This window comes from Haliotis rufescens, unplaced genomic scaffold (assembly GCF_023055435.1).
Source record: "Haliotis rufescens isolate VD_foot unplaced genomic scaffold, xgHalRufe1.0.p SCAF_5, whole genome shotgun sequence".
In the NCBI taxonomy this organism is placed as follows: Eukaryota; Metazoa; Mollusca; class Gastropoda; order Lepetellida; family Haliotidae; genus Haliotis; species Haliotis rufescens.
Genome location: NW_025964223.1, coordinates 37,775,957 through 37,803,357, shown reverse-complemented (window position 1 = coordinate 37,803,357; position 27,401 = coordinate 37,775,957). Strand labels below are relative to the sequence as shown.

The 27,401-nt window shown below is 39.6% G+C and overlaps 1 protein-coding gene across 1 annotated transcript in view; it reads right to left on the bottom strand.

Moving 5' to 3' along the window:
- Positions 1–6,719: 6,719 nt before the first annotated feature.
- Positions 6,720–27,401, bottom strand: part of LOC124116325 (bromodomain and WD repeat-containing protein 3-like) — a 64,178-nt gene continuing 43,496 nt past the window's right edge. The window contains exons 29-35 of the mRNA XM_048383971.1: positions 26,989–27,115; positions 26,279–26,431; positions 25,926–26,078; positions 20,725–20,837; positions 19,133–19,374; positions 17,001–17,294; positions 6,720–16,446 (exon numbers count right to left, since the gene is read on the bottom strand). Coding sequence (XP_048239928.1) covers positions 15,824–16,446; positions 17,001–17,294; positions 19,133–19,374; positions 20,725–20,837; positions 25,926–26,078; positions 26,279–26,431; positions 26,989–27,115 — 1,705 coding nt within the window. The 3' untranslated portion in view covers positions 6,720–15,823. The remainder of the gene's footprint in view (positions 16,447–17,000; positions 17,295–19,132; positions 19,375–20,724; positions 20,838–25,925; positions 26,079–26,278; positions 26,432–26,988; positions 27,116–27,401) is intronic.

Below are 27,401 nucleotides of genomic sequence, written 5' to 3'. Positions count from 1 at the left end.
ATGGAGCGAGTACCATGCTTTCCGGTGAGAAAGTCCTTTGTTTATCCGCATTCCGTCAAGATGTTTTACGGATTTCAGGGGATTGGATAACTGAGTTTCTCTATAATAGAAATTCTGTATAAAAAACATCATGAATACTCAGTTTCTCCACTCAGAGTTTTAGAAAATATTATAGTAAAACATCTTTTGAGTGGAAAGAACTTTTACCGGGAGTAAATTGAATTTCAATAGTGTCAGCATGGATTTTAATATTGACAATATTAACAATTGTAATGATGATTTAAGCAGCTGTGTGGCTAAACCTACACAAGAATACACTGATTATAAGATTGAACTATGTGTGAAACGTTTCAAATCTGCACTATCTGCATGGCGTCGGCAGGCGAGTAGTGTCATGAAGTTAGTATCTGACAGTGTGGACATATCTGAACTGCGTTCAATTCGTGATTGTTTAGGAGACCGTATGGCAATTGTGTGTAGTGAACATGGGAAACTAACTGAATTCAATTATTCTGATGAACATTTGCTTGCAAAATTTGACGAGATTGAATCAAAACATTTTGATTTAATTAAATCCGTGAGTGATAAAGTCTATGAACTTGAATTTGGTTTGAGTGAACAGAAATTCTCTGAAAGCAAATCATGTAAATCTGTAAAGACTAAGTCATCAAAAATGTCGAATGTGTCAAAACTGTATGAGACCAAAATTGCTGCTGCAGCATTAAAGACTAAGTTGAAATTTCTTGAAGTTCAAAATCAAAAGAGAGCTGAGCTTGAAAGGTGTCAAACTGAAATGAAATTATCTATGGCTATGGCACAATTAGAAGCTGTAGAGAAACAAGAAAGAAGTGAGCAAAGCTCACATACCCCCGTTATCCCTGCTGGTCAACAACAAATAGTAAATAGTTTGTTAATTAATGAAATATTACATACATGTATTTCTAACTGATTTTAACTTCAATGTTTTAAAAACTAAGATTGAGTTCCAGTGACATTTGCTGACATGAAGCTAGGGTGCATGGTTAAAATAATATGGGCCGTACTAAACACCCACCCTAAAAGTTTAAGTTTCTTAATGTTTCCACGGAAACAGCAAAATTTAAAAAGTTCAGAATCTTCAAACTAGCAAAAGGCACAAGTACTCATTGTGGTTAATGTGTGTAGCAAGTTTGGTGAAGCTAGGCTGCATAGTTAAAAAGATGAAGGCCGTACAAAACACCCACCCTAAAAGTTTAAGTTTCTTAATGTTTCCACGGAAACAGCAAAATTTAAAAAGTTCAGAATCTTCAAACTAGCAAAAGGCACAAGTACTCTTTGTGGTAAATGTGTGTAGCAAGTTTGGTGAAGCTAGGGTGCATGGTTAAAAAGTTATGGGTCGGACGGAAGGACGGATGGACGGACGGATGAACGGAACGCTATATACCCCCGATTTACTTCGTAAACGGGGATATAATTAGAAAGTGAAGCATATGAGGATTCTGTTCATTCTCCTGCTTTATGTCCGGATGGAAAATACATGTTTGTACAAGATTATATGGACACAGTTCAGGTTGAGAATCTTACACAAAGAGAAATTAAAGCTCCACATGAGTCATGTGTCAAAAGTGACATTGTGAATGCAGACATAGAATCTGTTCCAATTAGAAACGTTCAAGACTCGCAAAATGTTCCGTTCAGTCAAAACGCTCCGCTCAGAGAATCTCAGAGGTATTCCTGAAGGTGAAAAAATCTATTATTTGCAACGCTATCTTGACGGACAAGCCAAAGAGGCTGTCGAGGGATTTTTTCTTTTATCGTCAGAGAATGCATTCAGTGAGGCGATCAAATTGCTTGATGAACGTTTTGGAAACCATTCCATTATTGGAGGTGCGTTTCGTGACCGTCTAGATTCATGGCCGAAACTACCAGCAAGGGATGGTAATGCATTACGTAAGTTTGCAGACTTTCTCAGACAGTGTGAAACAGCAATGTCAAGCGTCAGATCACTAGACATCCTAAATGATGAATGTGAAAATCGTAAGCTTATTCAGAAGCTACCTGATTGGCTCCTCAATTGTTGGAGACGTAAAGTCGTCAAATATAAGGAACAGACATCAGAGTTTCCTAAATTCTCAAGATTTGTGACTTTCATTGCTAAGGAAGCAGAAATAATGTGTGATCCTGTCACTTCTTTTCCCTTGGAATTGAAATATGAGAACAAGCCCCGGAACACTTGTGCATCGTCACAGCATCCGACAGCTAAACGACCACATGGTACAGTGTTCGACATAAATCTGAAAGATTCATCTCTAAGCACTGTCACAGGTAAATTAGACAAGAAATCAAATGTGAAATTTGAAACTTGCCTTTTCTGTAAAGGTCAACACAAGCTTGATGATTGTGAGACATTGTTGTCTCAACCCTTGATTGAAAGAAAACAGTTCTTTATAGACAGTCAAGTGTGCTTTGGATGTCTCAAGCCAGGACATCTTTTAAAGTTTTGTCAGAACAGGCTAAAGACATGCTCACATCTTCATGCTACTATGTTACACGGTGATCTCCCTAAGCCTTCTGTGGAGACAAAGCTGAAAAGTATTAGCCACCTCAGTAATGGAAGCAATTCTGTGGATAAGTGCTCCATGAATTTACCCGTGTGGGTATCTCATTCCGATAATCCGTCAGATGAACTGTTGACATATGCATTGCTGGATACGCAATCCGATGCGACTTTTGTGTTAAAAGACTTGTGCAACAAACTCAGTGTCACAGGTACACCAATTAATCTGTTGCTCTCTACAATGACTTCAGCAAATGCACATGTCAGAAGTGAGAAGGTCAGAGGTCTTCAAGTTCGAGGAATGGACAATGTGTTCAGGATTGCTCTCCCTGGAACATATTCAAGGGATGTGATACCAGCCAATAAGGACCATATTCCAACCCCCGACAAAGTGCAAGCATGGTCACACTTACGACAGCTGTGTGATGTATTGAAGCCAACATACGATGTTGACATCGGTCTATTGATAGGCTATAATTGCCCACAAGCACTCATACCTCGTGAGGTTATCGCACCAGTTCAGGAAGGTCAACCATATGGACAACGTACCGACCTGGGATGGGGTGTTGTCGGTATCATTGATCAAACACAAATTGAGAACTCCGATTCAATTGGCATCAGTCACAGAGTGATGTCATGTGAAATTCCGCTCAAGCTACGTCCACCGTCCGAAGTTCATCTATCTCACAGAACATCTGTGAAGGAGCAGTTTGTTCCAAATGTGGTGATCCGCATGTTCTTTGAAGACTTTAATGAGAATGACTACAATGCTTCCAACATCTCTCATGATGATAGGATATTCATGAAACAGATGGAAGAAGGCATTCATGTAGCAGAAGGACATTATGAAATGCCACTTCCATTCAAGGCTGGAACTCCCAGAGATTCCAGATAACAAGAGAATGGCATTTCAGAGACTTGATGGACTAAAATCACGTTTCCGTAGAAATCCAAAGTTCCACACTGACTACTCCGCCTTTATAAATGCCATGATTAAAGGTGGACATACAGAGGAAGTTCCTGTAGGTGAACTACATGCATGTAACAGATGGTATATTCCGCACCATTGAGTATATCACCCTAAGAAGCCAAATAAAATACGAAGTCGTTTTCGACTGTAGTGCCAGATATAATGGCAAGTGCTTAAATGACTGTCTCCTGAAAGGACCTGACTTAACCAATAATCTGTTAGGCATGCTCTGCAGATTTAGGCTTGAATCTGTTGCGTTGATGTGTGATGTGAAACAAATGTTTCACCAGTTCTTTGCTAACAAGGAACACAGGGACTATCTAAAGTTCCTTTGGTGGAGAAATGGGAACGCTGAGGATCAAGTTGTCGAATTCCGAATGAAAGTGCATCTTTTTGGCGTTGTGTCAAGCCCAGGCTGTGCCAACTTTGCACTAAAGCAAACAGTGACAGACCATGTGACAGACATAAGTTCAGCCACAGCACAGTTCATCAAGAACGACTTCTATGTCGACGGCGGATTGTGTTCTGTTCCTACACCCTGTGATGCAGTGACACTCATTAATGAAAGCAGGAGTGTATGTGCAATGAAAGGCCATCATTTGCATAAGTTCATCTCCAACTCTAAGGAGGTAATGTCAGCTATACCGCCTGAGGATCATGTAATTGGTGTTCAGGACATTGAGATTGATTGTGACGCCTTGCCAACAGAAAGAGCTTTAGGCGTACAGTGGTGTGCAGAATCGGACTGTTTCATGTTTCAGATACAACTTGACAGTCACCAGGACAAAGTTGTCACAAGACGCACAATATTGTCAATGGTTAGTTCCATCTTTGATCCAATTGGACTACTAGCCCCAGTTATTCTCCGAGGTAAAGCGATTCTTCAGGAGTTGTGTAAGGATCAGTATGATTGGGACACTCCGGTATCTGATGGTATCCTCAAGGCATGGAATGCTTGGAAAACAGACTTGAAATCACTTCATGATTTGAGAATTCCAAGATGTGTGAAACCACATGACTTTGGGAATGTTCTTGCAACAGAATTGCATCACTTCTCTGACGCAAGTATGAGCGGTTATGGACAGTGCTCCTACCTCCGATTAATGAATGAACATGAACAGGTACATTGTTCTCTGATAATGGGTAAGGCACGGGTTGCGCCAATCAAATCTGTCACCGTTCCAAGATTGGAACTGACCGCTGCACTTACATCAGTCAAAGTTGGACAATTCCTAACTCATGAATTAGATCTCGGCGAAGTGCAAAACTTCTACTGGACTGACAGTCGAATAGTGTTGGGTTACATCTCAAATGACTCTCACAGATTTCATGTGTACATAGCCTGTTATCTTGCCAAAGAAGCACCACATAACAACACTTGTTATCCGCCATTGCCATGAACAAGTTCATCATCAGGGAAAAGGTCTAACACTCAATCAGATCAGATTAAGTGGATACTGGATCATAGGCTGTAGCTCAGGTGTGTCCAACTACATTTTAAAATGTGTTTCGTGTTGGAAACTCAGGAGCAAGGCTCAAGTCCAGAAGATGTCAAATATTCCCATTGATAGGACAGAAGAAGCTCCTCCATTTTCATTCTGTGCAGTAGACTGTTTCGGACCCTTTTATATAAAGGAAGGGATAAAGGAGTTAAAGCGATTCGGTGTTCTGTTCACATGCCTGTGTTTCCGAGCAATACACAAAGAGATTGTTGTGTCAATGAGTACAGACTCATTTATCAACGCAAGACGCTTTATGTCAGTGCGTGGTCCGATCCATCAACTACGATGCGATCAAGGTACCAACTTTGTAGGGGCAAAGAACGAACTGTTTGGTGTTCTAACAAATCTTGATCAAAGAAAAGTGAGACAATTCCTATTGCAGAGAGACTGTGATTTCTTTGAGTTCAAGTTTAACCCACCATGTGCAAGCCATATGGGTGGTGTCTGGGAGAGGCAGATAAGACCTGCAAGAAATGTCATATCTGCTTTACTTCATGACTTTGGATCACAGTTGGATGATGAATCCCTCCGTACTGTGATGTGTGAAACTGCTGCCATTGTAAACAGCAGACCCTTAACTGTTGACACTCTGTGCGATCCGTCCTCTCCAGAACCTCTGACACCAAATAACCTTCTTACCTTGAAGTCTAAGGTAATCCTTCCGCCACCTGGAACATTCATTAAGGAGGACATGTATTCCAGGAAGCGATGGCGCAGAGTTCAATACATTGCTAATGAATTCTGGAGTCGTTGGAGGAAAGAGTATCTGCAAAGTCTTCAGTTGCGGCAGAAGTGGACTGCCCCATGTAGAAATCTTTCTGTAAACGACATCGTGATAATCAAGGACGACAATATTCCAAGGAATCATTGGAAACTTGGACGCATCTCAGAAGTGTACCTTAGTGAAGATGGTCTAGTCAGAACTGTGAAAGTAGACTGTGGTGAATCAAACTTTGTGAGACCAGTTCACAACCTTGTGCTTCTCTTAGAAAAAGAGAACTGTGTTCAAATGTGTGTAAATTCATTTGCAGTATGGTGTTCCGAACTGTGCTAAATTCATTTTCGGGTTCATTGAACTTTATGAGTGATGATTCCGAATCCGATCCGAACTATAAACTTTGTCACAATGATTTGTATTTTCATGTTTTATTTTTTGTATGATTTTATGTTTTATTTTGCCAAAAAGCATTGACCTTTGTTCATTGTCAGGGTATGACACTTGCAATACTGTATTGTTAGCCAAACCATTGTGTTTATATTTATACCACATCAGTATTTCTCACTGTTTAATGTAAATTAGGTTAATACTAATTTCGGGGAGAGTGTAACGGTAGTCAGTCAGTTATGGTAATAAGATTTTTTAATAGCGCTTTATTGTTTCTTCTCATTAGTGGTGAGTATTTTTTAGCTCCCTTGGGGTATGGAGCGAGTACCATGCTTTCTGGTGAGAAAGGCCTCTGTTTATCCGCATTCCGTCAAGATGTTTTACAGATTTCAGGGAATTGGACAACAGTGCGTTTCTCTATATTAGAAATTCTGTATAAAAAACATCATGAATACTCAGTTTCTCTGTTCAGAGTTTTCGAAAATATTATACCCTGTGATATGTAGATCTCAATCTCACAGAAGTTGGTACCTTTATCAGGATTTACCCAAACATTTGAAGCTGTTCATTTACCATTCTAACAGTTAAATAAAACATGAGACACAGTTAAGAAAACTTGGCTTTTATTCAAAGATGATGAGGAATGTACCAAGGTACATAACAAGTATATATTACACATACCTGAATACATGAAGATTTCAACCTTAAATCATAACATGACAATCTTTCAAAACAGCATTCAGCATCCAGGCAAGAAAGGACAAGGCCAGCTGATAGCTGTGTGTCGACAAACACCTGGGATGATTGATTGACAGCAATACACATCACTTGCACAGAGATCAACTTGACAAGTCATGTAATCGACATACACCTTATACAACTGTCAGATATCTGTACATAACTACATGGACTTATGTTTCAAATAAATAATACATCTTAATTTACAATAACATTTAGTATTATTTTAATATGGTAATTATTTATGCAAATGCAACTGTAGTGTAGCACCCATTTCATGATAATATTGGAGGCAACCTGTGATTATGCTTTGCACTAAACATGCTTCACGATGAAATCATGGACAAAAACATACACGTCTTCAAACCAGATTAACATGTTCCATTATCAGGCTACAAAGCTGCAAACTTGAAACCTGCACACTGAAACCATTGATGGAGGGACAAGGGCCACAATTAACACTGTGATAATAGCACTACAGCCGGCATAACTTGTGTGCTGTCATAACCTTCAAACATTCCAACAGTCGTCAAGTTACAATTGCTTTGTGAAATGGGGGCCCCATCTTGAAGATACACACTACAACTCTGTTTAACCAGTATTAAATAGTCAGGGTTTTTATTAGTCTTAAATGAGTGTCAAAACAAGATCACAATCTTTATTTCACCCGTATTATCGAAATCTATACCTCTGTCACAAAGGTTGTTACCTAGATATTCCCTGTGGGTGTTGCCAGGACTTCCTGTATGAATATTTTAACTGAAATTAAGCCCAGGACTGAATTTCGGAAGATTATTTCAGTTGTTTCAACTGAGAAAATATAAAACATGAAGTTAACTTTGAACCAAACTTACTGTTAAATGTACATTAGGATTTGCCTCGAGTAGTGCATGGCCACATATCAACTTTCAAAGGGAGTAAGTTATTAACTTACAGAAGATCGCTCAAAAATAATATCTGAATTCAAGTCCATGGGCCTATATACGGAAATATTTCCGTTTGTGGGTCCATGAGCATAATTACACTTGGACCTAAATACAGGAAGTCCCGGTAGTTTGAGAAGAAACAATCCACTTCACATCTAACAAACATTTAAGTAATGATGTCTTAATAACCAGGTCTCGCTTGTAAGTGGGATCACATTGTCAACACTCAATCATACAGTGTGGGTTCATGTCTTCTCATCAGTTGCCACAAGGGCACATTGATCAATCTTAATTGGGGTCAAAAAAGCTTCTTTCGGTTAAAGACGTTACATGTTTACCAGTTCTCTAGCAACTTTGTCCGCACATTGGGAAGAACTACTATCTGTCTTAATCTGGCCTGTCTATACTGTCTTTCATGTTCATCTGTACTTGTATGTGTAACTTCTGAGTTGACAATGGAGGTTGTATCAGACACATTGGTACATCTCGGATTAAGTCTCATACCTCTGGGTCTGCTTCAGAGGACAATGGAACTAGTCCAATTTCATATTGCACAGCCAAATAAAAAATGGAATTTCCCAAAGAACAAAATCTAACGATTCAGTACACATGCTTCTCCACACATACACAGGAATGAACAGTGTAGTGTATGTCTTGATAAGATCTATTCATGCAACTATACATGTCAACAGTCACATGTCTCTCAAGCATTGGTAAAAGAAGAGTTTTGAAACATATTTATTTTGCTCATATGTTACAAAAAGACCACAGATAAAAACTGCTAAGACCACAAGGTGTATGAATATTGCAAGTTAGTTTCCACCCTAGTAAGGATCTGTGCACCATCTATATTAGACGTGGTGGCCTACCTGTAGAATACAGTACCACAAACTTTTCAAACACATCACAATACCCTATGACGAAATTTGTAGTATTTTGTTGTCAGTCACACCTCAGGGGTCATCGAGTGTGCATAAGCTCCTCTCAATGATCTATCATCTCTACATGCAATATAACTGAATAAGCCCAGCGATGTTGAGAGTTTTTAATATTTGTTTACTAAACATTGCCTGCAGTGGCGCATTTTACAGCAAGCGCTAGTTTATGAAATCACTTATTTTAAATACATTTTTCATTTTGTTTTTTTCCAAATTCAAGTGGCTACATGGGAACTAATATACATATATATGTTTTCTTCAATTAATGATTTTTCATTATTATGCACAGGAATGCAGTGTATTAGGTATATTAATATATTTGCGCTGAACACATCCAAATGTACCAAATGCGTACCTGCGAGTTCAACATCTGACACCTGGAGCCGTTTTGAGTTCGCAGCTCTTGCCTCATCACTCAGTATCTTGTAGATTACGGAATGGGATGAGTGCACAAAATGGCATTGGGATCACATGTAAGTGTCCGCAGACTAGTCACGAAATGCCATGTTTACCAACAACCTTCGCAAGTGTCCGTCACCTATTCGACCCTTTTCGTTCAGTTCCGTAATGTCATAGGCATGACTAGGTAAATTTGCACATGGTTTCACAGTCTGGACGTAGATCAGTCACTTAGCTGTCAGGCTAACAATCTGAAGGTCGCAAGGTCACGATTCTCACAAAAACTGGTTGCTTGTCTTTGAGACACATGACCTACGGCAGAGATCGTCCTCACGAGAAGTTGTGGTACTGTATTCTAAAGGTGCTCCGACATGGCTGCAGTAACCTGGATCATCATCATCATCATCATCATCATCATCATCATCGTCTTCATGATCATCGTCTTCATCATAATCGTCTTCATCATTATGTCTCGGAAATAAAAGTTGCAACATAAAATCACTCAATAAACTGGTATACATTCACACATATTACCAAGTGATTTCCTTTGAACTATTTTGTTTGAACCAACTGCGTCTTCTATTCTGGAAGTATGCTGGTGTTTGATGCATTCAGTGACTAACATAAGACAATCATTTCTTTTTAAACAAGAAACTTAAACATAAAATATTGAATAACAAATATAGGTTAGGAAGAGAAGAAGAAACAGCAGCATTTGTTAACCAAAATATCTTATGTGTCCAATCAAGTGAACAGCACTTTTCATTCACCATTTAGGGTAAGAGCAATAAGTACTAAGACAATTGTTAGGTGGGGTTGAAGAATTCATCAAGTGATTTATTGTTGTGGAAAATGAAACTGAATAATCGTGAGCTTGTTTTAGAAAAATGGTGTCTTCATTAAGACATTGATAGACAGGGGTGTTTGCAAGTATTTGCAAAAAAACAGGAGCAGCCCCTAAACGGCGAAACTGCATTATCGGTGGTTTGAGAAGGGAGCTAACTCCGTTTGCCTAATCGAAAGTTCGAGGTGGGCCCACATTTGAAACTAAACGCACTTGTTGTTGAGAATATGTACTACGTAAACAAACCCGCATTACGAACTGCTATTTTGTCTATTTAAAATAAGTATTATGACTTATAATTGGATTAAAATGTACTAATGCGATGGCAATACAGCAGAACTCACTTCTACGAACATCGCCAAACTAGGTCGTGGGGTCATTAATATTCATGAGTTATTCCTTTAATGGAACAAGTTCTCGGAAGCGTTTCAGGCTTGTATCATGTCCGAGTTCAATTCAAATGTAGACATATTTTCAGGCTTATATCGCCACCAACACTTATGATTAGATTGATGTGTTATACTGGAAAAAGTAGAATGAGTGGTATTGCCTCTGTAAATTTAACTTGAAGTTGATCTAAGTTTCTTGCTTTGTAGCTATTTTTGTAAAACTAGTGTGGTCAGCTATGATGACGTTATTCAAACTTCAAAGACTTTTGTGCCTTTCGTGGAATTAACGACACACGAAATGATTTATAAAGATATTTCCCATCAATATTGCAAAATAAGAATAATATATAATGTCACATACCCATGCAAAGTAATGACAAATGTGAGCCCACTAGCCTAAATGACTTTGTCAACCCAATGAAACCCAGCGATTTACAAATGTGGGCCCACCTGTTTTGATCACAATAAGATGGGAACAATGTGGGCCCACATTATAGAAAATGGTCATAAGTAAGCCAAGCTTATGAAGCTTAGCGATTTTTTAATTTGGTCCCTCCTGTTGCAATCACTATGACGGAAGAACGTCTACCCACTAGGCGATATACAAATGTGGGCCCACTTGTTTCGATCACCATATATGACAGGAACAATGTGGGCCCACATTTGAAAAATTTATTATCAATATTTAAGTCGAATTTCGCGATTAATAAACATGGTCCCTCCTGTTGTAATCAATATGACGGAAGAACTTCTGCCCACATTTAGGAATTGATTATCAGAACTAACGAAACAACCTAACGAAGCTAGGCGAAATACAAATGTTGGCCCACTTGTTTCGATCACCATAGATGACGGGAAAAATGTGGGCCCACATTTTAGAAAATGGTTATCAGCACTAAACCAATCTTAGAAACATAGATATATAATGCATTCAAACATTTAATTAAGAATACATTTTACCTTAGGGATAAGCTGGGCATTTAATAGCTGGACCAACAACGTACAAATACGAAAACACCAGAGATAGCTCCCGTTTGAAATTAGAGTGACCTCCCTTTCCCAATATGAACCACTGACAATGCGGTTTTCGCCCCCTTCACTGCCATTTCCGTAACGCTCACAAATGGCATCGTGCCATGTACTTCCTGTCAAGAAACATGACTTTCAGACCTTGACCTCAATAAAGACAATTATCCAACAATTATCTAATTTCAGGATTGTACAATTAAACGTGAAACAGTAACTATGCGATGATAGTGGCATGTTTTATAACCTTAAAGATGACCTTGACCTTTGATAAACATTACCAACATTTCATGTGGTAGGATTTGTAACGATACATGCAAACACAAACTTTCATGCCTGTAGAGGTAATCATGCCTCAAAATCTGACCACCTCCTTGTGAGTGGGTAAGTGAGTGAGTATGGTTTTATGCCGCTTTTAGCAATATTCCAGCAATATCACGGCGGGGGACACCAACAGTGGGCTTCATACATTGTACCTATGTGGGGAATCAAACCCGGCTCCTTGGCATGACGAGTGAACGCTTTAACCACTAGGCTACCCAACCGTCCCGACAACCTCCTGAAGGAGGTATATACCATAATGACAGATGTGTCAAACCAATTAATCAGAAGGAAAAGCTTTTTTAGGAGAATATTTCAATAAAAACAAATTCTCCACTTTCCAAAATCAGGTTTGCTTTAAAAAAACAGCGGCCTATCCCTGTTGAAGAAATAGCTACATCTTAAACAGAAAATAATCTTGCTACATTCAAATCTCGCAAAGTCTAAGTCGAACAGTCCAACACACTGGAATAACTGTTTGATAGTGTAGAAATTACACCCAAAGCTCTCAATAAGGATATTTTGATGTATGAAAGACCCATCGTTGCCCTCATTACTCATTATTAGCCCTCGTACACACCCCACATGATAGTAACTTACAGACATCAGTGTTTTCTGTCCATGATTGACAGTCAAGAGGAAAATAGCATGACTCCAAGTGATATGCAACAAAATACTGACATAGGACAACTTGGTGTAGAGCATGTTAAAAAGGCTGAGATGAATACATCGTTGTTCACTGTTGTATGGTTGAAATAACTAGTCAGCAAACAGTAAATACTGTAACATAATTGTACAAATCAATAATTCTTGTATTCATTAATGTAATCTTTTACTTTGGAAAAAGGACATGTCAGAGATACAGCTGTTGTCAAGAACTGTATAAATTACTAATATCCAATATTTATAATTCATTTTGAGGAAATATGGCATAGCTTATTTGACTTGCATGCATGATAAATGCCACTCATTCCATCCATCCAACAAATATTTTCTTAAATTTGCTTACCACCACGAAAGCCTTTTAGAGCCATTTAATTTTTTTTAACATTTTATTGAAATTTCAATATATTGAGTTGAAATTTCAAGATAACTAAGTTGAAACTTTAAATACATACCAAGTTGAAGTTACAAGATAATGATCTTGAAATTCAAGATAATAAGTTGACATTTTAAAACTATAAATTTCAATATATGTATCTTGAAATTTCAACTTAGAATTTCAAGATGCTTTGTTGAAATTGCAAGAAGCTATGTTGAAACTTCACGATACTAACTTGAAATTTCAAGAAAAAAACAACATAAAAACAAGTGGCCCTAAAAGGCTTCCGTAAATCACATTGACATTTCATTTCATAACCCTTGATTATATAAAACTGATTCCAGTTATCCCTATGCATTAATGCACTATGCCAACTAGTCTGTAAATGTACAAATAACTTCTGTATCACGAAACTCCATCATACAAGTATAATATCAAAGAATTCTAAGACTAGATTTCTCCTTTTGACCAAGTCAGTGTTATATACAATTATATATTGAACAAATACTGGTAAACTTGGAAAGTAATGAAAGTAGCTAGAAGCAAGACAGCTAGCTACCTCGGACAGACTCGTGGTCAGAATAATCCTATCTTATGTAATGTCAGTAACAGTCAAGTTAGTTCCACATAACCAGGAGTATTGTGAGGGCATGTACACATGTATTGCTACCTAAGCCATATATTCACTTCTTAACCACACTGAAGAGGGGTCAACAAGTGTGGTTCCAACATGTTCATATGATGTAATGTTTGGAAATCTTTTTTCAAAATAAATATGGCAAATGCCAAAGATGTATTGACATGGCCTTATAAACCTCTTGTGATGTTATCCTCCTTTTTTTCATAGAATAACCTCTTAGCAGGGACTTTTTGTAGAATATCACAGTCCCATGGTTATTCTACAGAAGTCCCTGTCCCTAGAGATTTCTTTTGCAATTGAACAAAATCTGCAGGACACACTACAATGTAATTTAAGGAAATGTGCAAAATGTAAAATCAAACAACATATTTTACTTATATTTCAGTGGGATCAAATTTGCAAGCTTCATACTTGTAGCCTAGTGAGTGAACCACTAACTACAGAGGCATTGATAAATCTGTAGAATAATAATGCTTTTAAGAATCTCTTTTTCAAATACAAGTACGCCAGGAAGATACATATTAGGTTTGTTTCCCAAGGTTCATGGAAAGTGTTTTGGAAACAAAAACTTGGGGATAAATGTTGTTCCAGATGTTTCTGTCAGTTTCTAACCTATAGTTAAAACACTTGGGTTGAAAATGTAAAACTGCGAGCAAGGGAAAAGCCCAAACTAGAGGTTTTACATGTTCAACCAAAACCGAGAAGATAGTTTTAAATAACTTATGAACTGTCGAAATGCAAGAAATACCAGAAAGAATAAGAACCATCAGGATACCTTATAGAGAAACAATACGGTAGTCACGCTATAATACAAACAGATAAATACCTTCCCTTGGGTTTACAGTGTTATCCTTTACTTGAAATATGGACAGAAATGTTCAAATAAACCTCAATCTAAATTTGAGAATGAAATTGGTATTTCTTTAATCTACAGTTATTCCTCTTTTCTCGACACACTAGATATATGGCAGAGATTTTCAACAACATCCACTGGAAATAAGAAATATTAACAAATAAACATGGGTTTCCTGATTTCTGTCAAGTCAGACATAACTGTCAATGATGAAATGCCTACATACATGCAGCTGGTCATCTGGGTGCAGCAAGTGTCAGGTTGTTAGTTTGAGCCCATGCTTCGGCCTCCCACACAAACACATTCACTGACAATGTTGACGGTCAGCCGGCCATTTTTCACAGCCTCAGCTACCTAGTGTCAGATAGCCCTGCATTCAATCACATGAACATAGTTTTCAAACCAGAGGTGTACGGATAAACAACATGCTTCTGTACAGTGAAACCTCAATACTCCGGAAACCCTGTGTTCTAGACTACTATTTTTCTCAATGTCCATGTTTTGGAAGGAACATTACTACTCACCGTTGGTTTGTAAATGCAGACATTTGTTAATCCAGGCTATTTGACCTGAAAGGACACCGTCCAGACTTACACAGTTTCACTGTTATTAAACTGTTCATCAACAGCAAAGCAACATAGGCAGAAAATGGTTCAGTTGGGTACTGGAAACCACACTTGTTTACATGTACTGAGACAATATGAATTTGAGAAATTCAACATTTTACTGTTTTTCTATAATTAACTTTGATACCATGTTTCTCCATGACTGGCACACCAATATTCCTCATCTTTCTTACAACAAAATGAATCACGACTTTGAACTGTTTCATCCAAAGAAAATGAACAAAGTTTTACATGATACAGTTCATCACATAAGCACTATTTCCTGAGGAGGAGAAATGACTCCATATGCTGCCACTGTCTCAACACCATCACTCTCTGTGATCAGCTGATGACAATCAATGATGAAACATACAATGAAATATATGATGAGGATGAACTTTCCTTCTTTATCCTACAATGTAGCTGTAAGCAATCATATCACAAGACTGATAGAAAATTAGAAGTCTAATTCATTGGCATTAGCAAAAATGGTTTCATTGAGCAAAAGTGATACTGCAGTTGACTTGCAAACCACACATATTAATCACAGACATTTGTCTACAGATTCACCTTAAGTTGGCAGAGTCTGAATGCTACAATTGTCAACTAACCGGGTAGAATTATTTCACAGTGTGATGTTTTCAGATTTTGATTCCAATAAGCTCGTACTTGCCATCTGAAGGCTTGCACTATACATGTTGTAGCAATGTGTTATGATTCTCTTTGCGAACTGAAAAAGTGATGAGAAATAAATGCTTGGTAAAGATTTCACACATTTGCATAATATTAACACTCTGGTTTTCACAGGAAACTTCTGATTCAGGTTCACGCAAACATCCACTCAGGAACATCTTCACACACAAACACATATGAGTAATACCACACGGTAACCATGGTAACAGTTGGGCGTACATTATGGCAGTATTTTGAGCGAAGTATCCACGTCATGCACCACTTTAAAGCACTTAGATGAGATGCCCTTCCATACATCAGTCTCCCATAAGACTAGCCCGGGCACGCGGTGTAAGTTTCCGTATTCGACCCCTACTACTCATAGAGGTCATATCTGGAGATGACCGGTTCTCACTTGAGTCAGAGTCAGAGTCAGAATCCACCATTCCATTCCGACCATTTGCTCGCTCATTGTCACTCTCGTCCTCTTGATACTGAACTGTCCTCCTCCCTTGGTTCCTCGTCTTGATTCTGGATTTTCGTTGTTGTTCGTACACAAACATATTGTCTTGAACTTTCCGCCTTTCTCTTGCACTATGACGCACAATTTCCACTTGTTTCTGGATTGATCTGGTGGCGGGTTTTGCTGCCCCACGTTTGGAAGATCTAGGAGAGTCTACATAGTCACTGTGCTGTTTGTCATCCTCGTCATCACCGTGGTCATCAGTGCCACTACCGCTGTTGTTGTTGCTACTGCTGTCTGACGATGATGTTCTGCCACTGGGGGAGTTGGTTGATGATGTGGCTGTTGAGTTTGATTCTGATTTTGAGACTAATGAGCTACTTTCGTCAGGCATGTACTTTGCAGGTTTAACTTTGCCAGTAGCAGCCCGTGTTCTGTATGAAGGTTTGGAGTGACCGTTCGAGACTCCACCCTTACCTGAAACAGAGAGAGGGGACTTGGATGAAAGGGCTTACCATTTCACACTCACAACATCCCTTGCTGAAAAAGACACAAGGGATTGAGAGGGAATGAAGGAGAGAAAGAGAAAGAGAAAGAGAAAGAGAAAGCAATGTCGCTTTGATGTCATTTTTGCAATATTACCAAGAGACACAAGAAAAGTGCTTATTTGCATAAGCAATGCCCCAATCCATTGGGATACAATGTCAATGTGCAAGGACTGAAGGGATAAGAACCAGTTTCATCTTCATCATTAATTTGCAATCTGTACACAATACCTTCTTGAAGTGCAACCTTCAAATACCATCCCAACTGACCAGTGATTCAAGGGGTGCAGGGTGTTGAAAGCTGGCAACTCCAGCCCAACTAAGGTTAAACACATATGGACATAAATACAATACTAAAACTAAAATATGGGAGAAGCAGAAATTACCATTTACTTGCAAGAGAACAAGAGATCATAATTATTATTTCCACAACCCTGAATATGCAACAAGAATCTATTTTCTCTCTGTCTGATAAAGGTGACTCACTTCTTCCACCTGATGCCCGGTTTGTGGTACGTTTTGGCTGGACCTTGCCCCGTGGCTTTGCTGCAACCTCCTCTTCCTCTTCTTCTTCTTCTTCCTCCTCCTCTTCCTCATCACTCTCTTTGTCAATCAGCACTTTGCGACGAGCCGCTTTCCGTTTGGTCCGCCGCACCTTTGCAACATCTTCTTCTTGTTCTTCCTCTTCTTCATCATCCTCAACATTCACATTCACTTCCTCCTCTACCTCGGTCTCTTCATCTTCCTCACTCTCGCCATCACTCCCAATCACCTTGCGAGCTATCAACAAAACATCTGACTTGAGACTTGAGTAGACAGCAAGAATTGATGTTTAATCAACGACGTGCCACTTCACATCATAAACAAGAGTCATCCGAAGATGACATATCCCCCCCGACGTGGCATGTCGGTAAACTGTGTGTACCTTCAAATGTATTTAGATTGGCAAGGAAATTTTTTTCCTTGATGCCAAAACCAGACATATTTAATGAAGGTTATTAAATATTGGTTCATGTAGCTCACTTTCTGATGATCTCATGAAATTGTAATAACAATAACTTCGCAGATTCGCATATGAATAGCTCTGTAGTAGCCTCATGACACAAAGGCATAAAGAGAATGTACTAGGTTATATAGCTCACATCATATATAGTATATTCAATTGGTAAATAGTACACCTTAGAATTATATGTCAGGGGCTACAAATTAAAAAGATTAAAATATAACAAACTGCACTACTAGTGAACATGATTGATATGTGCATAAAGTTTGGTGAATCTCTGTCGCATGGTTTAGAAGATATACTCCAGACAAGGACATTACCCTTAGTTCATCAATTTTCAATTTAAATTGAAAAAAGAAAAAAAAAGAAAAAATCTGTTAATAGCAAAGGCACCACTACATAACCTGCTTGATAGGTGTAAAAACTCTTGAGAAGTTAAGTTGTATGGTTTGGGAGATATGGTCCGGACAAGAGCACTACCCTCAAATTTCCTAAGTTCATCATATTTCCATGGAAACGACAAAAATATAAAATTCTAAAAATCTCTAAATAGCAAAAGGCACTTCTACTGAGCCTGATTGTTAAGTGTACCAAGTTTTGGGAAGCTAGGTTGTACGGTTTAGGTAATATGCTCCGGACAAGAGCACTACCCTCAAATTTCCTAAGTTCATCCATCATATTTCCACGGAAACGACAAAAATCAAAAATTCTAAAAATCTCTAAATAGCAAAAGGCACTACTACTGAGCCTGATTGGTAAGTGTACCAAGTTTTGGGAAGCTAGGTTGTACGGTTCAGGAAATATGCTCCGGACAAACAATGATTACAGACGGACAGACAGACAGACAGACAGACAGACAGACATACTGATGGCTATATTCCCCCCGTCATTATATGTCGGGGGGATAACAAAAAGAAATGAATTATCTGGTAAGCAGTATACCTAAGACTTCCCACCAGTCATCCTCCATATCTCCAGGGTTGGCATTTAGGTAAAACTACATTTACCTCTGGATCCATTCCCGTGGTTCTTGGAATCTCAAATTACCCACCCTTGATTTCCATTTGCCAATATGACTGGCAACATTCCAATCAGAATGCTACTGGATCCACAAGAGTATCACACAAAACTTGACCTAAATAGCTTCCTTAGCAAGAATGTTCAAATGCCATATTTTACTGACTTTCTATCATTCATGGGGTGTTGTATTTTCCCACACGTGACAGGTGAATGGCCAATCTCACTTCATCTGTCTATCAATATCAAACTTCACAAGAACTCAAATGTTCACAAGAAATATAAAAACATCTCAGTTGTCAATTTAAAGACTTCTTCATCATGTTCATGTTAATCCTTTCATTTGGTTTTGCTGCCACAACTATTTGTTCATACATAGCACACTGCAAATATAAGGTACAACATGAAACACAAGAAAATTGTACCTCAACCTCCATGTGACCACATAAATGTTCCTATGATTTGGAAATACCATTTCAGCCAAATTAAAATCTTTTCTAGCACAAAAATATGATTAAATCCATTGTTATGAACATATATATGATCATGTGAGAATTGCCTGATGAGAAAGGGCCAAGCAGGCTGTAGTCTGTAGTACCTGATATACGTGAAGTGTGAGCAGTCCTCCGGGACCGGGGGTAGGGTGTGGGACCACTGCTGTAGCCATCAGCTGAGCCCCGCTCGCCCCCTCCGTGTGACCTGGTGACTCGAACCGGGGTGGTGCTAGAGCTAGCGCTGGATGACTGTTGGCTGCTGTCAGTTGATGACCCTGGGGCTCGATCTCGACGGCTCGCTGATGAGGAGTTCCCGTTTGTCTTAATAATTGTGCGGGACGATTTGCTGTCATACAATTGAAATCAAAGTTTGAGAAAATTCCTTCTGTTAGAGTCAACTGGATTAATACAAAAAAACTCTTTAAATAAACTATTTACTTTTTTAAATGAAAAGTATTCTTCTGGTTGGCACACTTTAGTCTGAAAAGGCCCAGCTGAACACCTGTACGAGTACCCTGTGACACACTTTAGTCTTAAAACACCTACCTTAACAACTGTACGAGTACCCTGTGACACACTTTAGTCTTAAAACACCTACCTTAACAACTGTACGAGTACCCTGTGACACACTTTAGTCTGAAAAGGACCACCTTAACACTGTGACACACTTTAGTCTGAAAAGACCCACCTTAACAACTGTACCAGTGCCCTGTGACACACTTTAGTCTGAAAAGACCCACCTTAACAACTGTACGAGTGCCCTGTGACACACTTTAGTCTGAAAAGGACCACCTTAACAACTGTACGAGTGCCCTGTGACACACTTTAGTCTGAAAAGACCCACCTTAACAACTGTACATGTACCCTGTGACACACTTTAGTCTAAAAAGGACCACCTTAACACCTGTATGAGTACTCTGTGACACACTTTAGTCTAAAAAGGACCAACTTAACTGTACGAGTACCCTGTGACACACTTTAGTCTAAAAAGGACCACCTTAACACCTGTACGAATACCCTGTGACACACTTTAGTCTAAAAAGACCCACCTTATCAACTGTACGAGTACTCTGTGACACACTTTAGTCTAAAAAGGACCACCTTAACTGTACGAGTACCCTGTGACACACTTTAGTAAAAAAGGACCACCTTAACACCTGTACGAGTACCCTGTGACACACTTTAGTCTAAAAAGGACCAACTTAACTGTACGAGTACCCTGTGACACACTTTAGTCTAAAAAGACCCACCTTAACAACTGTACGAGTACCCTGTGACACACTTTAGTCTAAAAAGGACCACCTTAACACCTGTACGAGTACCCTGTGACACACTTTAGTCTAAAAAGACCCACCTTAACAACTGTACGAGTACTCTGTGACACACTTTAGTCTAAAAAGGACCACCTTAACACCTGTACGAGTACCCTGTGACACACTTTAGTCTAAAAAGGACCAACTTAACTGTACGAGTACCCTGTGACACACTTTAGTCTAAAAAGGACCAACTTAACTGTACGAGTACCATGTGACACACTTTAGTCTGAAAAGACCCACCTTAACAACTGTACGAGTACCCTGTGACACAGTTGGGAAAACTCTACGTCTCTATCCCTAATCTTTCACAACGAGTAAAACATGATACCTCACAGTTCTTACAGTTACCCATCTCCCTGACTTCATTCAAGCGTGCATACCTGCCAGATTGTTTAGGCAGCTGTTTGGTTCTACTGGCAGACTTCCAGTGGGAGGTTATCTCCTTGATCTGATCTTCAAACATGGCCGATAATCGTAACGTCATTGCATATATCTGAAATCATCAATCAAACTTGGTAAACAAATATTTTTTCACTCAAAATGTTGTTGACAAATCAATCAGTTCTTTTACACTAAAAACTAAAAATTATATTACGATATCATGTCACATCATACATTATTTGTTTTTGTATTTGGGAGGAACACAGTCACATAGTTGCTGCAAATAGTGCAAAGAATCTGCAGACATCGGGGGCCATGCTCTCCAGCTCCATATGCCGGGAATACCCAGCACACAGCAAGACAAGAAGCATCCACAGCACCAAGCATCAGTGCACCCCAGCCATGGTTGTCAGCTAGCCCTAGGCCTCACTTCACTTTGGCCACCACAATGCAGATGACACTGAATACTCTCGTCAACCTGGTAGAGACCCAAACACCCTGCCACACCTCGACACCATATCGGCATCCCTAAGGCAACAAATAAGGAGGGTAAGGACATTAACTTAGCCTTGTAACTGATGCCCGACAAAATTATCACTGGCCCCAGAACAATCGAAGCAGGAAACTGTGAACTACAAGTTAAAACTACCCCCCACAAACGACTTCACCAGGCCCTGTCCATGCAGAACTTCTCAACAGACTTTGAGCTTCAAGGAAATTATGACAGAGGCACATGAGTGGAGAGCCAAAGAGTTTGATGAATATCAACGAATTATCAATAGCCTCAGCAACAAAACCAACGATGGATACATAGAGGTTATCACGCGAGTGTGTTTGGGGATGGTAAATATCCTGCATTAGGAATAAACATTGTATTTAGCGAGCCTTGGCGAGCTAAATTCATAGTGTTTATTCCTAATACAGGATATTTACCATCCCCAAACACACAAGCGTGATAACCTCTTTATCATATAATGTCATTCTTTAATTCTGTGCTTCAAAATCGCTTTCCCTCACTCACAAACATTACCGAAACATTGCGAGTTTTCCTGGAATGCGCGCATTAATATTTATTACGTCACAGGGTAAGTGATGTGTCAGTCGGACAGTGACAGTAGCCAATATAGTTCCAACTGAAATATGTTTCTTATACAGTGGCCTAGCAACATATACGCAAAACAACAATTGTTTTTAATTGTCTTTCGCGGCAATCCATCGGTCTGTCCGCTAGAGTAACTGCCCTTTGTCAAAGGGAAACTACTCTAACCCTAGTCTATGAGACGTCACGGCCAAGGTCAGATGTTGTCGACAGTCGGTCTGTCCTGTCATAACGATAAGAAGTGTTGTCAGATGTACACACAGCGACAAAACGAAACAAGGTAACAATTCAAACATATTTCCGCCAAATCCAACTATTTTAATTTGTGGAGGAGGTTTCAAGCCGCAGAGGTCTACAAGCACAGATATGGCTACTGATCCTGCTTGGCTAGGTCTCGTGCCCTCGCGAAATTGTTTCGAAATGTATATCTCCAAAGTTGCCAAAACTTATAAAATGCCTTAGCTACGTCACAGTTAGACACAGATTTTCAGTATATTAGACTGTTCTTTTGATAATGATAGCAATTATCCCTGTAGTTTATCCAGATTCCCGATGGTTAATTCTGACTCGATCGCCGAATGACGAGTGCGACGCCGTGTTTGTTTATAAACAGTGAAAGTAGTCCCTACGTGACCTTTGATATTTGCATCTCTATCTGCATATGACCCCAACGGATATCGTTTTTATCCGTTGGCTTTATCCTGCCGAGAAACCTACCCATTATATGATAAATTTACGTATCATAAACTCTTTTCGGGCCAAATCTGCAGCAGCCATCCAGCAGTTGAGCGAACTAATATATATTGGGGGACTATGGACATGGAAATATATCGCAGAGTGTTCAGCAACAGGAAGGCGAACATGTGCACTCTATGCCAAGACATTTCACACTTCACAGAATTCTGCCCACTTACTGTCAATGCCCAACCTGGCACGAAAACTACAGATCAGCACAACTTCAACATTCCAACACAGGACATTAAAGGCAGGGCCATAGTCTACCACCTGGGTCAACAGATAGGCAATAACTTCCAGGAAGACAGGTGCTCCTACCCGCAGTGTCATTTTCTGCATGCTTGCCACACATGCAAGAAAAAACATCCACAGAGCAAATGTAGACAGGACCGTAGTCACGCCAGCAAGGATGCAAGCATCAGAGACACTAGGAAGACCAAATGACTGGTCCCTGAACAATTCCACACCTTCCAGGCCATTGAATCACCAATTTGTATTGACATTTTAAGGTCAACACTGGCCAAACATCCTGATAGACACATGGTCTCCACACTAGTGACTGGTTTCACATGAAGACAAGAAACACCTCACTTTGAACTCCATAATCGACATAGACAGATGGCTCACTTACGTCAGGATAGATGATGTCTTAATGATCATGAAGGAGCTAGGAAAGAGGTACCCTCATGTGCCACCCATGGATCCCTGGAGATGCACTGTGTCTACAAACCATTGTCTGGGCCAGCAAAGAACAGCAAGGTCCTTCCAGTCGAATCAGGTTACCCTTCACAAACGAAGTGCTCAGTAATTTGTGTCATGAAAGCCATCGGGGTCGATTGCGGACAAACATCCTCCTCCTGATGAAAGCAGTGTGGAGTTTAGCTTTCTCTGCATTTCTGAGATTTAGAGAATTTACCTGTGACATGTTTAATCCTCATCTCCACCTATGCCTGAGTTCAGTTCAATTTGCAAGTGACCAGTCTCAGTTTAATCTCACGTTAATATCATCCAAACTGACCCGTTCCGTCAAGGCATCACCCTGACCATTAACAGAATAAACAACCACATCTGTCCAGTAATGAGCATGTGGCACTACCTGATCTGGCGGACGCAATCTAACTGCCAACTCAACGCACCGTTATTTGTGACACCCAACAATGGAGCGCTTTCTCCATCATTCTTCATTCAACAACTCAGATCTGTTTTAGCATCAGCAGGCTACAACCCTGACACATTTAATGGACACTCATTTGGAATCGGGGCAGCAACCTCAGCAGTGAGACCCAACATTCCAGTTCACATGATCCAGACCTAAAGACGATGGTCATCCCAGTGCTATACATGGTATATCCACACATCCCAAAACACTATAGCCAACACCCATAGGCTATTATAAGTTCTCTCTTGTGCAGGGGGATCAGGGCATACTGCATGTTTTTCATGATAAGCTGATCAAGGCCTTAATGTTTATCCCTAAGGTCTGTGTGTACACTCAGGACTTGGTAAGGCTCCATGGTGCCTATGTTTAGGTCACATTCGTACACGTTACCAGTAAATAGCTATTCACATTATCTCTGTTTTCATTCTCACGTTGTCATAATATTCATGTTTATTCAGAGATCACCCGTTTAATAAACATACAGCTGTATTACACATTGTGTAATACCAAAACGTGTGCTTATGTACTCTTGGAACATGTTTCACGAACAAATACTGAAAGCTCGCAACATCCCTTGGCTTATTCAACGATATGCGTGTGGAGATGATAGATCACTGAGAGGAGCTTATGCACACTCGATGATCCAAGCAACCTTGTTGCTAGGTTGACGTCACATGGCATTGTTTCCCCCATAGATCTTGCAACAAAATTTCACAAATTTACGTCATCGGGTATTGTGACGTGATTGTAAACTTTGAGGTGCAAGGCCCCGTTCCACAAGGTGATCGTATTGTAGCGCAACGACAGTCGTTTGTCTAAGTTAAAGTATGTGAATTGCGATAACCTTAGCGCTACGATAAATCTTTTGGAATTCCAAAGGTGGACCGTTGTATGGTAGTAAATTCATACATTTCAACTTTTGACGTGTTTGAAGTATTATTCTGTTAAACTCAATTGGATTATGCCGGATCATGTAGGTGTCAGCCTATTCACACTGAACAGTATAATTCCAAAAGGCAAGTAATAAATACAACACTGAACCTGCTCCTGTGTAAAACCAATTTTCTGAAACTCGTGAAGTTTAGTATTCCATATTTGTGTTTTTACTCAGCGGATTCTGTCCACACACGTTCTCAGTATTCACATGACTAACCACGTTTTCTTGTTTAGGAAGTGCTGGTCAGTAGGACAAGCTCATCTGCATAACTATAATGTCTCTTTTCCCATGTAGGTGCAGTGCATACTAATATTTAGCACTCATGTAGTGTAGTACAACATGATCTAACATGATGTTCCCCCTTTTTTATATATATTACCACTTACTTCTTGGGGGATTCCCAGTTGTCTACCTAGTTTCCAACTGATCATTTGGCATTTATCCACATAACAACATGCTGAACATATCACCCCTATAAGTTCGTCACATACACTCGATCATTCCAACCATATTGTAAGGTCCCCATGGACCAGGACAAGTTGTCAGGGTCAGATACTCATTCTCGCCAGGCTTAGCTGGGTTATCAACAGGCTACCCAGTCGCAGGTGTTTGCCTGTCATATTCAAACACCATCTACCCGGTCGCGGGCAGATGCTCTAGTCACACCGTCCATACAGCCAGCCAGGCTACCATGGCAACCAAGGACAAGTAGTCAGGGTCCAAGATCCCTGCGTGTGCAGTCTGTATGGAAACAACGCAATGAGAATCCCCAAGCCAAATTTTTAGATTTTGTAATAATAACATGTTTCTGAACCTGTAATATTGAGTTTGTTGATTCTCATTATAAAATAATGGCATATTTCTTCTTCGTTTATGTTCAGAGCTCATCTCACCAGGCTATCTCACCACATCTCACAAAGATACTTCACATCTCACCAGGCTACTTCAACACATCTCACCAGGCTACCTCACCACATCTCACCAAACTACCTCACCACATCTCACCAAGCTACCTCACCACATCTCACCAGGCTACCTGACCACATCTCAGCAAGCTACCTGACCACATCTCACCAAGCTACCTGACCACATCCTACCAAGATACCTCACCACATCTCACCAAGATACCTCACCATATCTCACCATGCTATCTCACCAGGTTACCTCACCACATCTCACCAGGTTACCTCACCACATCTCACCAAGCTACTTCACATCTCACCAAGATATTTCACCACATCCCTTGAAGCTGTAATCAAGATAGACTTACTCTAGATTTCTTGTTAGTGTTATAGGACTTGGAATTTGTGAAGATGAGTCTGACGTCCCGACACAACTCAATGGGGTTTGCAAACTGGTCAGTGTCCACCTTCTCCAGCACTTGGCCAAAGTCCATTGGGTTCTCCACAAACTTGTAGTAGTCCTACATCACAAGAAATTACAACTTAGTACAAATCCTTACCTTGTAGTCCTACATCACAAGAAATTACAACTTATAATACAAAATGATAGACATGTGAAATTTCAATATTGAACACTAAATTAGATTTAAATACTAACTATTACTACTCTAAAAGATAGTGTGTGGACTATGGGAAGTTTGACTAAGTCCAATATTCTCACTGGATATTCATCAGGGTCAACAGCGGTCCTGAACGGCTTGCTATCCTCACACTCCAGGATCCTGGTAATGAGCTGCGAACACTCAGACTTCCACTTGTTGGGATCCTGGGGCTTCTCCAGGCGCGATCTCTTGTTGCCCTTCACTTTATCTCCCTGCACCACCAGGAAACCACAATCAACAATACCTACATCTTGCTAATATTGAGATTTACACAGGGAACTTGACAACATCATGTCACAAAGATAAGCCCTGAACATGTGCGTTCCATAAGGTGACACTTTGAATAGAAATGGGGCCAAACAATAACTTACCCATATCTGAGTAACAAAAACATTTGCCTGTGACAGCTATAATAAAAAACTGCAATGACTTAGAGAATAAGGGCAAAACAGAAGCATGCTAAGCTCACTGTCTAAATTTCCCTTTCTACTGAAACTGGTGATTAAAATTTAAAAGGAAGAATACAAAGTTAGTTTGAAGATATGTTTTAAATATGTCAAACTCTCTAAAACAAGTAAAGTTGATTATAAGTGTGTTCTCTCCATCGATCTTTAAAAGTAAAATTGATTATAAGCGTGTTCTCTCCATCGATCTTTTAAAGTAAAAGGTAAACTTGATGCCTACATTTTGACACTAATATAGTACATGTATTAACATGTTCCATTAAACCACAGAACTGCAGAGTAAATGTCAGCACAACATGTCTTACCCTCTTCCTCTTCCGACTGTTGGTTGCATCTTCAGTGACGTCATCAGTATCAGAGGAGGAAGTGTTCATCTTTCTCTCCTTCATCTCCTCTGCCAGGAATGGCATAGCATCAATAGCATCACTGTCACTGGCAAAGAAAACAAGCAGTTGTAATAAAATAGTGTAGATTCAGATTCAGAAAATGAGCATGGAACAGTCCAAAAGAGGGAACATGCATTTGCCATTTACTGTGATCAACGCCAAAAGCAGCAGAATTTATTCCTAATTGTTCATGATAGGACATTCATAGTTTTGCTTCCATCAACACCACACATAAAGATGAACATGATAATTAAGCATGGGTTAAAATGACGACAGCAAAGACGACAGTTTGGAGTGACTATTTCTGCAATATAACATCAACTACACGACTA